The 13,068-nt window shown below is 50.8% G+C and overlaps 5 protein-coding genes across 5 annotated transcripts; 4 read left to right on the top strand and 1 right to left on the bottom strand.

Moving 5' to 3' along the window:
- Positions 1-283: 283 nt before the first annotated feature.
- On the bottom strand, positions 284-1,622 carry AUEXF2481DRAFT_62958 (uncharacterized protein; the record flags this gene model as incomplete). The annotated part of the gene is made up of 6 exons (XM_013490944.1): positions 284-383; positions 435-673; positions 726-855; positions 911-1,039; positions 1,096-1,441; positions 1,496-1,622. 6 exons carry the CDS (start codon positions 1,620-1,622, stop codon positions 284-286), a joined length of 1,071 nt encoding a protein of 356 aa, XP_013346398.1.
- A 2,352-nt stretch (positions 1,623-3,974) lies between these two features.
- AUEXF2481DRAFT_37504 (uncharacterized protein) lies at positions 3,975-6,494 on the top strand. The gene is made up of 10 exons (XM_013490887.1): positions 3,975-4,481; positions 4,594-4,621; positions 4,681-4,700; positions 4,753-4,882; positions 4,946-4,989; positions 5,045-5,144; positions 5,198-5,554; positions 5,610-5,688; positions 5,741-5,924; positions 5,985-6,494. The coding sequence occupies exons 1-10, from the start codon at positions 4,426-4,428 to the stop codon at positions 6,052-6,054; spliced, it is 1,068 nt and encodes a 355-aa protein (XP_013346341.1). The 5' UTR covers positions 3,975-4,425; the 3' UTR covers positions 6,055-6,494.
- A 55-nt stretch (positions 6,495-6,549) lies between these two features.
- On the top strand, positions 6,550-9,035 carry AUEXF2481DRAFT_37501 (uncharacterized protein). Its single transcript, XM_013490886.1, has 8 exons — positions 6,550-6,693; positions 6,745-6,852; positions 6,916-7,149; positions 7,212-7,239; positions 7,292-7,355; positions 7,409-7,488; positions 7,568-8,585; positions 8,635-9,035. The coding sequence occupies exons 1-8, from the start codon at positions 6,641-6,643 to the stop codon at positions 9,009-9,011; spliced, it is 1,962 nt and encodes a 653-aa protein (XP_013346340.1). The 5' UTR covers positions 6,550-6,640; the 3' UTR covers positions 9,012-9,035.
- A 201-nt stretch (positions 9,036-9,236) lies between these two features.
- Positions 9,237-10,578, top strand: AUEXF2481DRAFT_27271 (uncharacterized protein; the record flags this gene model as incomplete). Its single annotated transcript, XM_013490816.1, has 2 exons — positions 9,237-9,523; positions 9,576-10,578. The coding sequence occupies 2 exons, from the start codon at positions 9,237-9,239 to the stop codon at positions 10,576-10,578; spliced, it is 1,290 nt and encodes a 429-aa protein (XP_013346270.1).
- Positions 10,579-12,103: 1,525 nt separating this feature from the next.
- Positions 12,104-13,068, top strand: AUEXF2481DRAFT_703942 (uncharacterized protein; the record flags this gene model as incomplete). The annotated part of the gene is made up of 2 exons (XM_013491097.1): positions 12,104-12,304; positions 12,401-13,068. 2 exons carry the CDS (start codon positions 12,104-12,106, stop codon positions 12,938-12,940), a joined length of 741 nt encoding a protein of 246 aa, XP_013346551.1. The 3' UTR covers positions 12,941-13,068.

Below are 13,068 nucleotides of genomic sequence, written 5' to 3'. Positions count from 1 at the left end.
AGGAAACAAGATCGATCTTGTGGCCACATATAACCTCCGTCAACCACACGGGAGTCGCTCCCAGCGCTCCCCAAGTAGCCAAAGGTCTTACGCCACAACGCCTATGCTGGAAATCAAATTCATAATACGCGCGACGTTTTGCGCGATTGTATTAGTGACGGCTTATGTGTCAGTGTAAGGAAAAGATTGCGGGCGATGTGTCGATGCGAGAAACGTAGAAGGGTCGTCATAATAGGGGGATTTGTCGGGAGTCCTGGTGACCAGCGAACAGCAAGGTCATGGCTCACAGAATACCCGAATCCTTCAAAGCGTTCTGAAGGATTGTCTCTTTTACGGCTGCGAAGACCAGACGAATGTTTGACGTATCTGTTGCTTGGGTGAGGCTGTGGTTTGGTCAGTACGGCTGAACTTCGAGGGGTAGCATGTTAACTTACTGAGGATACAGGTTGAGATGTGCTCTGTTGACCTGATTGAACCTCCAGAGCAGGTACTTGGCGGCACGATTTACGTCGTTGCCACCCGAGTAGTCCGGAAAGTAATTCGAAAGAGGTGACTTGCCGAGCTTTTGCCTAAACAGATCGACCTTGTTGAGGAACAGGATGATACTTGTTCTCATGAACCATCGTGAGTTGACGACCGAGTCGAAGAGGACTAGACTCTCCATCATACGGTTCTGTTGGTGACGAATAAGCATGGGGAAAGCGACACAACGTGGAAGCACGTACCTGATCGCTTGCCTCTAGAAGCACTTGGTCGTACTCACTGAGAGCAACGCAGAATATGATAGATGTGACGTTCTCAAAACAATGGATCCACTTCTTGCGCTCACTTCGTTGACCTCCAACATCGAACATGCTGTTGATCTGGTCAGAAGTAAACTCACGAGTTTGGTTGTGGCCTTCAAACTTACTGAATACTGAGTTGACCCATCTGGAATCGTGTTTCGTAGATACCTGTGGTCTTTGTTCTTGCTCTTAACACATCTGCCTCGGACGGGCAGTAGTCCTCCTGCGTTATTCGATGGACTTCGTCGAAGAAGCTAATCAAAATTAGCATTGGAGCACGACTGGATGGGTGTGGAAGTGATATGCTCACTATGATGCCGAGTCCATCATGTAGAACTCGCTCGAGTGATCGAGGACTTTCGGTATACAGGGATCTTTCCAGATTGCGGTGATAGCGGTTGCGCATCTCGCATCGAGATGAGCGTTCGGATCGGGGTCGACGGTAAATTGCATGATATATTCGCAGTGTTGTACGTTTTCCGGCACTTCTGGCGATATGTCGAATTGTTGCATGGCGCCGATGAGTGCTTTGGCGCAGTCGATGACGTTCTTGTAGATGGTATGTCGGTACAGGCGCAACTCATCAACGCTGTAACCATTCTGATGGATGATTTTCATCTGCTTGACAATGGTCGACTTGCCGCTCTCGCCAGAACCTTTGCGCGGGAGATGTTAGCAGAGGGTGCAGACAGGCTTCGAGGCCGACGTACCTAGCAGCAAGATCTTGCACTCGCGCCGTAACTTCTTCGAGTCTTCTTCGAGGCCGCGATCAATTGCCTGACTCTTCTTCTTCTGACCTTCGTCATCGCCTCCCCTCGAACTCATGCAGTTACCCATGGTGACAGTTCCGAGTGTTTGGACCGGCCTCAGCCGGATGTCGCAAGCTCGATCAAGCCGTCAGAGGTGGTGGAGCAGATGCTGGTATAGCTCGGCGTCGTGGATGGGCGCGCGTTTGGCTGCAAACAACAAAGTGGGACAATGGCGAGCTGGATAGGCTGGATGGACGAAGGTGGCTGGGCGAGTGGAGAGGGCTTTGTATGCCTCGTTGGCTGCCGGATTCCGAAAGCGACGTAGCGACGCCAAACAAACAAGGGCAGAGAGGCAGCAGCTGCAGACGAGCGAGACTGGGAGCTGCACGGATGGACAAGCTGCGACGGAAATGCGAGATGGCGACGAGACGAGCAGATGGTTAGGACGGTTGGTTGGTTTGGTGGGTGCGTGTCTTGTTGATAGAGTTGACGGCTTCTCTGGCTCTGGTTGCCTGCCGCTGTCGAAAGCGAGTCCGTGCCTTGTCTGTTACAGCAGCGCCCCCGCAATTAGATCAATTCGAGCCTTCCTTTAATTGCTTCAGGCGCTTGCGATGCTGCAATGTGAGATCTACGCTGGAACACTTCTGAGAGACGCTTGCAGAGAAGAGAGTGTGCCAAATCAAAAGAGAATTGCTCCCAAGGTGCCTGCTGGTCATGCCTGCTGTATCCACTCTGTATCACGACCGGCATCGTGCTGTTAGGGACCTGCCGTTTCCTATTGGATTACGCCACACAATGGGCCACCGTTGTGCCTGCCACTCGACAGAGTCGACACACTATCTCGTTTTCAACACCACTTCTCTGCCCACGCCCACGATTTGCATAACTCTCGATTCCTGTGCACGAATATCTCGGCGCGACACGCCATTCTTGCACATCGATCCTCAGACGTGCACAAGCGTTGGAGCTGCTCTGAAGCTATCAAAACGTCCTGTACCTGTTCTTTGCACTCTTCCAAATCCGGCCGATTAACCCTTGTCTCGGCCTTCCTTGTGTCAATTCCCGTTGTCGATTCGTATACTCCCTCGTGGAAGCGTTGCCATCGAGATCTTGCTTGTCGTGCGAATTTTCCATATCTGTCGTCGGATTGTGCTTGACGGCGAGTATGGAATGCTCTGGCCGCCGCAAATAGCCCTGACCTTGGGTCGTAACCAGCTCCGAACATGACTAAAACCTCCCCTGTCGCTGGCGTGATATGCCATCTGCGAGTCTGGGAGCCGCGACCCTCCTGTCCAACTTCGCCAGCTAGTGGAGGTTGGCCCGGTCAATTGCATAGTCCTAGTAGGTAGTGAATCGAGCTATCGTTCTATTGGAAATATCACATAATGACTTCTCGGCCGAGAAGTCAGTTCTGGCACAAGAGCCCGAGGATTCTCCCTTTAGCCAACGACATGTTGGACAATGTTATACTTCACCCATCCGTTCCCAGTCTCCAACCCCATGTCGAGGGGTCTTTTCTGGTCAGACCGTCAGACGTTATCTACTGTCAACACTATCCTCGGGTAGTACGATACACCGCGGCTTTATCGTTCTTTCGGGTGAGTCCACTCGTCGTCAGATATCCCTGGCAATACACACAATCAAGGTTCGTTTCTATTGAGAACGGTGATACTGCATAATGATCTTGCGGCTACGCATTCGTACCTCCGTTCAAAGGTATGGCAGCAACTTGGCCCTGGGCAGTCCCAGGTAGTATGCAGAGTGCCAGGCATGCCCTCCTGAGAACGCGGATCGGAAGACCATCGAACTCTCGCTCAACATCACGCTGCTCTCAAGCGTGTTGTACATATCGTACAGCTGCTGCTCGACAGAGTTTGTCAGACTCTGGGGGCTTCATCGGGCCTGTCCAGCACTTCGAAACACCGGTATGTCTTAACAATCAGGCCTCAGAATGTAGGAGGTAAGAATGCGATTCCGATGCGACTGCCTCACAGTGGAACTCAAGCTAGAGTCAGGGTGATCATGTTTGTGTTTGTTGCTTGCGGGCCACCCCACAAGAGCCGCATCTCGTGTTGTGAGGCTTTGACCAGATCGAGAAGGAGTCCGGACGCTGTTCAGATCTGAGCCTATTGCTTGGCAAGTGGCTCTTTGGTGGATCTTCTTACCACAAGTCTGGGGAGTCAATGGCGGAGAGCAAGATTTAGACAAGGATATGAGAACCTACATATTTGCGTTGTTAGGCATTAATTAGAAGCGCAAACAGAGCGCCTTGATATGGCCGTGGACTTGTCCATGAGAGACCTACATCGACCACGCGGTTGCGACCGGGAAGCACTTGTAAAGGTCGAAGCTTAAGTAAGTTAGACCGCCGCTGACGACTTGCTTGGAGACTTGAACTTGCTGGATCGACGATCTGTGTGCATGTGAACAAATGGAAGTTGAATGTGCTGTTGTGGATTCCCCTGGGCCAGCCTTCTTTTCTTCTCCCCAATCCCACTCTTTGCTTGCTCACTCAGGTACGACTCTCAATCATCTGGCGAACGAGTGACGATCATACCCGTTCCTCGGCAAGCGCTCTACCACTTTCCAATCGCCACTTTACACCGCAACACGTCTCGCCTTTGAGCTTTCAGCTTCGACTGCTGTCTATCTTCTAGTTCACTGGAATAACACGATAGAAATAGTGACGCTGCTATTTGCATTTGAGAAGAAGAGATTCCTTGACCTACCTTGCCAGAAAACGGCGCGTCATTCTCTCGGCTCCCGCTGCCCCACGCTCCACGCTTGACGGCTTTTCTCGACGCCCCGACCGAACAACATACATACCACTCCCCTTCGTCCACCTCAACCACAACACATATCTGTACTCTTGAGCCATCAATACCGTCGCCATGGCAGAATTCGTACGTGCGCAGATCTTCGGAACTACTTTCGAGATCACTAGCCGGTATGTGCCTCTCGACTGACCCCTGGGCCAAATTCGCCCGACTTCCCCCAAGTCCACCAAACATCTTCCAATACCTCTGAACACTTCTGAACACTGCTGACACCCCCTAAAGCTACACCGAACTAGCCCCAGTAGGAATGGTAAGTGAAGACGTTCCCCTAGCTATTCTTGATGCGAATATATGCTAATAACCTCGCAGGGAGCCTTTGGACTCGTCTGGTAAGCAGATACCGTCGTCGCAAGCCATATCGCCCTCTAATGGAGCCCCTAGTTCAGCCAAGGATCAGCTCACAAGCCAGGCTGTTGCTGTCAAGAAGATCATGAAGCCTTTCAGCACACCCGTCCTCTCCAAGCGTACTTACCGCGAGTTGAAGCTTCTGAAGCATCTGAGGCATGAGAATGTGCGTACACTCTTCCAGAGATGGTCCTCTGCTCTCCCGGTGTGTTCTGACAGAAACCTATAGGTCATCAGTCTCAGCGACATCTTCATTTCTCCCCTCGAGGACATGTGCGTAATAATCTCATCGGCGAGCATCGCCCCAACCAACTGACATCGATACCAGCTACTTCGTCACCGAGCTCCTGGGTACTGACCTTCACCGTCTGCTCACCTCAAGACCTCTCGAGAAGCAGTTCATCCAATACTTCCTTTACCAAATTCTGGTAGGTTTCCCTTAGTATCGGACATGCCAACATGCGGCTGACAAGGCATACAGAGAGGTCTGAAATACGTTCACTCCGCCGGCGTCGTCCATCGTGACTTGAAGCCCAGCAACATCCTGGTCAACGAGAACTGCGATTTGAAGATTTGCGACTTCGGTCTTGCGCGTATTCAGGACCCTCAAATGACTGGTTACGTTTCAACGAGATACTACAGAGCCCCCGAGATCATGCTCACCTGGCAAAAGTACGACGTCGAAGTTGATATCTGGAGTGTTGGCTGTATCTTCGCCGAGATGCTCGAGGGCAAGCCCTTATTCCCCGGCAAGGATCACGTCAACCAGTTCTCTATTATCACCGAATTGCTCGGAACTCCTCCAGATGATGTCATTCAGACCATCTGCAGCGAGAATGTAAGTCGCAGACCATTTGATATAACAGCAAGCGGAAGCTAACATGTGCCCGAAGACCCTCAGATTCGTTCAGTCCCTTCCCAAGCGTGAGCGTCAACCCCTGACCAAGAAGTTCAAGAACGCCGACCCTCAAGGTGCGTAAACACAGAATCGCAGGCAACAACACAATCTGACATTGTTTCACAGCAATTGAGCTGCTTGAGCGTATGCTAGTCTTCGATCCTCGCACACGTATCAGAGCCGGCGAGGCTCTGGCTGACCCTTACCTTGCCCCTTACCACGATCCTACCGACGAGCCTGAGGCCGAGGAGAAATTCGACTGGTCTTTCAACGATGCCGACCTCCCCGTTGATACCTGGAAGATCATGATGTACGTGCATATTCGACTATGAGTGCTAGCGTGGTATGTGAAACTAACATGGTTGTTCAGGTACTCCGAAATTCTGGATTACCACAACGTGGATGCTCAACATGGCGAAGAAGCCGGTGTTTCTCAATAGGGCGATGGCAGGCGTGCATGATTTAGCATACCGCGACGATGCAGAAAGAGCAGACGCACACAGCGTAATACCAAGGATATGCAAGCTTGGGTTCGCAACGATGGAACTGGGTTATTGTTTTGATTTAAGAGCGCTGTCGCAACCCTTCAATTCAAGGATACACAAGACGACGGCGCAATGCACCATCCAACCCGGCTCAGAAATCGCTTCGGTCACCGCACATCCACAAGTATGACGATGGAGTGAATGTGGACTTGGCTCGATGCGCATGAAGCACCGCGTTGGTATGAGGAAGACGAAGAAGCATGTCTGAGGAGCTCTGGGAACCATCATAGAAAGAAACAGGCAAACCGACAGAGCGAGGTGTCATAGCGTAATAAGAAACAGATTATCTTGTAAATATGGATCGCTGGTTCAATTAAGCATTATAATGTGCCAAGCTTAATATCTCCGTCGGAACTTGCGAAGATGTCATACAGAATGTACTAGTGATCATCGGCCTAGACCAACACATGACACTGGGCATTGGCAGAGCAGTGTTTTGATTGTGAACCGCAAAATGATAGCTTGGCGATAGCATAGCATCATGGCCGACACATACCGCCCAATAGTAGCAGTGGTAGATTTCCACCACCAGCGGTAGAGCATCCTAGTAGCGCGCAAGTAGACATCAGCTCACAGTCAGTCTAGTGGACCTGAAGTAGAGAGATGGGTTGGAGTAGACCCAGGATACGATCCTGCTGTCGCCAACGACTGGCAACTGCTACCCTTCCTCGCCCTGTCTGACGGAGCACATGCGTAAATCAAGCACCCCCTGAACGCGACCGACTCGACTCAACGTGCTAACAAGCGATACTGCAGTGCCACCGAGGACTTCTCGTATTTCACACTCGTATTGAAAAGCACACCCGAGCGCTCGCTGTTCGGCATAAGTTGCACTCGCCAACTCGACTCGAGGGAGTTAATCAACAGGCCGGCCGATGTCACTCGCAGCACCGTACAAAAGGGGGTCGTCGTCATTACAGAGAACCCACAGACGTTTACTGCTATAAGAGAGAAGCTCAGCGTAGTCACAAAGGCATGGTTCGCACAAAAGTACGCATCCGAGAAAAAGGAGGCAGTGGATTACCGACATACAGGGGCTGATTCTGGTCCAGAGACTTTGCCGATATCGAGATCCTTGAGGTGTGTTAGACTCCTGACCTCGAGAAGAACCAGGATCGCTGACTCCTCCCAGCGTTTCCAGGAGAGTTTGAACAAAGGCTTCGGCAGTCAAGAGGATGACAAGGATCTCTACTTTGGTAAGACTGTCTTAAGATTCGTACCGTCACACCTGCTAACAGATCTCTGCAAGGTTTGTCTATGCGCGAGCTGATTCATCAGTTCAAATGGCAGACCTTGGTGCTATTCAAATGTCTGCTGTTGCAGCCAAAGGTAAGCTCATCACATTGGTCACCGTCTCGAGGCGCATTACGCTTGATACTCGGCTGCATTTGTATTGACTCGGTTCTAGATGCTCTTCTTTGGCTCAAACTGTGAGAAGATGTGCCTTGTTCAGTTCTCCCTCATATCCTTGATCCCAACTCTCATGCGTCACCTTCGCGATTGCGCAGATCCCCGCATGGACTACTATGCTACCCATGTAGAGAAGCCTACCTCGTTGAAGACAAGCGAACGCGCTTCGCTTCTGGCCTATATGGGCGTTCCCTTGCAAGTCTTCGGAAAAGGCAGTCTGTTTGGACCCTACACACCATTGCAACAGCTAGACACCTTGGCGGACCAAGATACGAAATCGTACATGGTTGGCTCTACTAATCAACTACTCCTGCAGCAAAGGGATCGCTACGCAGATATTTTGGTCAACCTCGATGATAATACCATCAACATATACTCTCCTTCTCTGCGAAGCGCTCTGGCTTTGTCAACGGCCGACAGACGATGGATTGATTTTCTCACTCAATCAGTACATGATACTTGGGACGAAAACATCCCAAGTCGGCCCAAAGACATGGGCTATGCAGGTAGCGAAGAGTTTATCCGTCTTCAGTTCGAAGAGTATCTGCTCTCTCTACTCTCAGCCTCGAAGTACAGTCGTTTCGTTTCTAATCATAAAGGTGACCCAAAGGCTTTGCTCTCAGAAGTGGAGGGCGATCCTTCAAACGAGTTTGGGAGCGAGTTCATGAATCAATGGTGCTTGACCGAGAACTACGCTCTTTTCGAGCGCACTACAGACTCGCATCTCTTCGATGTTGTCGAACCACGGCACCCTTGTGCTGGAGGCTTGACTATCGAAGATGTACAACGTAGACTTGCTGCACAAGTCTCTGAACTACACCTGGACGAACGTTGGAGAGGGAGCAAGGAGGCCGTGGGCAAACACTTATCCACCGGTCGTGAGCGAGTCGCAGGAGCGATCAATACTCTATGGGCTGATATCGAAGTCATGCGCGAAGCCCAACGTAAACGAGCCGAGGAGCAAAAGGCTGCAGCCCCCAGCCCTCCGGGTCCGGAGGAGAAAAGTGCGCCGAAAGGTAAGATGTCCTCATACCAAATACAGACGGTAAACTAACCTGATGCCAGTGGCTCAAGCTCAAGCTTCTGTCCAAGCTGCTTCCTCTCGTGCAGGCGCATATATATCATCTTGGGGCGCATGGGCGTCTGAAAAGCGCAAGAACTGGCAAAAGCCTGAGAATAGCACTGCTATGCCAACAATTCCTGCATCGTCATCTTCTCAGATCTGGGAAGCCGAAGATTCTATACCCGCTGTTGCGACTGTGTCGGAGCTAAGCATGCAACACGGCGCTCAATCTACACCAACTTCTGCTGAGACAGAGGAGAGCAACTCTAAAGCAGCCAGAGAGGAGCGGGACGAAGAGGAAGACACACAGAAAACGCAGCAAGAGGACATAGCGACGCAGGTCGCAGCAGAGGACCCGTGGGTACAGGAGAAGATATAAATGTAATTTAATTGTGAGCAAGACCATACATCAATGTCCGGGAGCTTCGGAATTAGCACAAGTAATGAATATACTGAGTCTCATCTCTCGGAGGACATGGATCAATTTCAATCACTTGAGGTCGGAGGCTAGGGGGTTGTTTGAGGTGTCAATTATGACATGATGTGGCTTGGCACGCATGCACAAGAATATACCTTGATCGGTGCAAGGTAACAGAGCTCCAAGATGAAGCTACACATCCTGGGACCGGCTTTTGGACTGCCATCAATAGACGCAGAATGCATTGCAGCGGTCGCATTAGTGGAGCGCTACACGCAGGGCAGTGGACAGGCATGGGCTTTGGTGGCCAGCCATGAAGCGGCGGCAGACACTCGACTCCCCTGTCTTCAAGTTGGCGACAAGACATACTCTGGCTTCGACAGGATAGCACAGCACCTCATTGATGAGGCTGGCGGCGCTGTTCCTGGTCTGGCCACGGATCTAACAGCACAGCAACAAGCAGATGCGACGGCGTAAGATACGACGTAAAAAGCTTGCACCAATCTCACACTAATTCCCATGTAGACTGATGACTTTCATCAAGTCCGAGGGTCAGCTTCTGCTCGACATCTCTCTGTACGTGTCATTCGAGAACTACCGTAATCGCACACGCTCCGCCTTCACAAAGATCCTGCCCTGGTACGCCAATTTCGTCGTTCCTCCCCAGCGTCGCAACCAGGCCAGACAGCGCACTCAGCACCTCGGTGTCTCCAGCCTCGACGTCGACGATTTTCACGAAGATGTCATCGACAAGCCGTCGAGTATGCAGTCAGAACAGCAGAAGAAGCCCTTTGAGCACGAGACGGAGAAACATGCCAGGAGACTGCTGGGTCGTAGAGACACTGTCCGCACTCTACTACAGCAGCCAGAACACGCTGCCGCCTTCAGGTTGAACGCCTTGGCCGACAATCTCTTCGAACCGCTGCAGGACCTGCTGAAGAATCAGTCTAATCTCTTGGGTACCGATCAGCCTGCCATCGTCGATTGCCTGGCCTTTGGTTACCTGAGCTTGATGTTTTACCCTAAGATGCCTCAGAACTGGCTGGCCTCTACTATGCGTCTCAGGTATCAGAAACTGGTCTATTATTTGGGCTCTTTGAGAGACACCCTTCGAGTCGATGCTCACCCTGATGAAGCCTTGAGCGCTGTCTCGCAATCTGAAAAGGGCGCTGCTGACCTCCCCTGGGTATCACCACAATCCTTCAGTCCAATTGCCGTCCTCGGCTACATCGGTCAATGTCTCTTTCATCAGCTCCCTCTACCGAAGAGTGACGCTGGCTTGGTACACTTGCCAATCAGACGTCCACGTTCTCTCGTACAAAGATATTTCCCTGCGCTTCTTGGTCTGACATCAACATCCCTCGCGTTACTGGCGTTCTGGTCTTACAAGAACCTCGCATGGCCGCACGGAGAAGCTGTCCATTTCTTTGGCAGAAGGAGACTTGTTGATTATGGCGATGCTGGAGCAACACTTTCTGCACTGGGTAGTCTAGGTCTACAGATGCAACAACAGCAACAGCAGAGCTAAGCTCGCGTCTAGGTCGATGTCACTGTAGACGAGCAAGTCTGGCCGTAAGATGTTAGTGCGAAATCGTCTTGCGGGCTTCATATACCCAATTACACACCACTTAATGTGAACATTTTCAACTCGGAAATTGCTTCCCGTATACTCGGACATCTGTGCCGCCGGCGACCTCGACACATGTTCTTACAACACTCACCGGTGAGCCGAAAGCAGAGACTCCGCTAGACATGGCATTGTTTGCGGCCATGGTAGCTGCTCACCAGATAAGCCCGAAGGCTCCCTACACCGATATTGGCATGTATTCGGCATCAACAAGGGCTAGAACGACTCGCCATCCACACAGGCTGTAGGTCCATAACTATAAGGAGAGTCGGACTCGAGCGAAAGGCTATCGTTAAGTACCATATATGCAGGTAGCTGTGCAGATTATGTCTAGAGAATCAGACTGCTGTAACCGCCCCGGGATACATCTCTTATAGCGACTCATACACGCGGTGAACAAGCTATGCACAATGCTGCGTCATCAAAAAGAACGATCCAGTGGGAAATGAATTGACGCCGGGAAGCACACGCTAATTTATGGCCCCGAGCTGTCACCAATTTCCAAGGACCCATTGCCAAAGATTACATTTTCCGAATTCGTGTTACAATTCTAAGAGAGTAGTACGGTTCAACTAGTGCTGTCCATTGCAGAGCAAGGTCAAGGTAGTATGTAGTGAGGGTGTTCTGTCTTCGGTTCCCTTTTTTCTCTTCCACACCTTAATGGTAACGAATCAAGACAGAAAAGTCAAGGTCTCACGATAGGTCGATACATGCCTTCTTTCATCGACTGACTCAGACTCACTGATTTGTCCTCTTGGAATTCCGCCTTCTTCCAAAACATCTCGAATCATCGAAAGCATGAGCGGAACACAACCAGCAGAGAGCTTTAACGAAGGGACGCACACCTCAAGGCTTCCACTCGTGATCGGACTCGCCGTTGGTGGAATAGTCGCCATGACTCTTGCATACTATGCCATATCTTGTATCCTCCGATCCAGACGCCATTCGCGACCACAGCTCAAAGACGCCGAACATTGTGTGCCAGATGAGCAGAGATCCGCCAGAGAGCAAAAGATACCACAAATTCAGATATCGGAAGCGCACGTCTGATGAGTATTCTTGAGATCGTTGGAATGAAGTTCGAGACAACCCCGTAAGTCCATCCATTCTATTCTTCAACCTTAGCTCCGAATTAATGCGTTCATATTGATCAGTATCATCGGTGTTACACAACAAGCGCACGCTCTCGGGGTTTCACGAGCGCCGACATATTCGTAAAGTCTGGGAGGGAGGCCTCTTGCAGACGGGTAGGTGCACTCCTGCAGCCTCGAATCCTCCACATGCTTATCGGCTCAACAAAACCGCAGCGTCAGCAGTTCTTTTTGGGTGCACCATAAGCTTCTCTCACAGTTGAACACGGCATGATATAAACACATCACATGCACGCGCCGGTTGAAGATCCGGACTACCGAATGACCTTGACATGATGGCGAGGTTGGACGAGTCCATACTGCTTGAGCTGTGCCTGGTAGTCTGGGCCATGTTGCTGTCCGTGGATTTGGTACGGACTAGATATGTTGCTATCCATGTCTTTTACTGCGAGATTCTCAAGTCGTTCCTTCCAATACATGCTTCTTTCCGTCGCGTTGTGCAACAAACAGGAGGGGTAAGGCGAGTAAATTGCCATGTAAGTTTAAGTGGTAACCCGTGAACCGTCCTATTCTTTCTCCTTCTCATCCTCGATCTCGCGAAAGAGGCAAGAGCAACAACGGATACCCACCAGCTGTCAGTGAGATTCATCACCTTTTACTTCTACGCCATTGCGACTGCGGAGTCATATACTCCAACTCCACCTCCAACGCCAACGAAACTGGAAACAACAGAGCTCTTGGCCATGTCAACTACGCCCTCACCACTGATAACGACCTCTTCACCAACAGTCAACAAACATCCACACTCAACCGTAGCAATCGTCGGCGGTGCAGTTGGAGGTGCAGCAGCCCTCCTTCTCATCCTCGCAGCGATATTCATACCTCTCTTGCGAAAACGGAGATCTTGCCTAGACATTGCTCTGAGACGACAATCTCGGCATTCTTCTCGTACTGATACAACGATATCCCATCAGGATACATCTCTCACCGATGAGAAGCTCGAGACTCAAACTAGGAGAGACGGGGATAATGCAAGTCTTGACGAGTTGAAGCTGGAAGAAATGATTGGCTTGGAGGAGATGTTGAAGATAAGGTTTCCGAGTCCGGCGGCGTATGAACTGGATGCTGGAAGTTTTGTCGAGGGGAGGGCAAACTGGGAAATCAAGTTTTAAAAGGTTGTTGTGAATCCTCTCTTCGTTTCTATCTTGGGAGTTTTGTGGTTGGTCTGAGAGATATGGTCTCGACATATCTTGGTGCACTTCGGAGAGAGGTCGTTGAACGAAACATTCAACACAACAAG

The sequence above is a fragment of the Aureobasidium subglaciale genome (genome assembly GCF_000721755.1).
Source record: "Aureobasidium subglaciale EXF-2481 unplaced genomic scaffold scaffold_4, whole genome shotgun sequence".
Classification (NCBI taxonomy): domain Eukaryota; kingdom Fungi; phylum Ascomycota; class Dothideomycetes; order Dothideales; family Saccotheciaceae; genus Aureobasidium; species Aureobasidium subglaciale.
The sequence above is the reverse complement of the archived record's forward strand: the minus strand, read 5'-3'. Positions and strand labels throughout refer to the sequence as shown.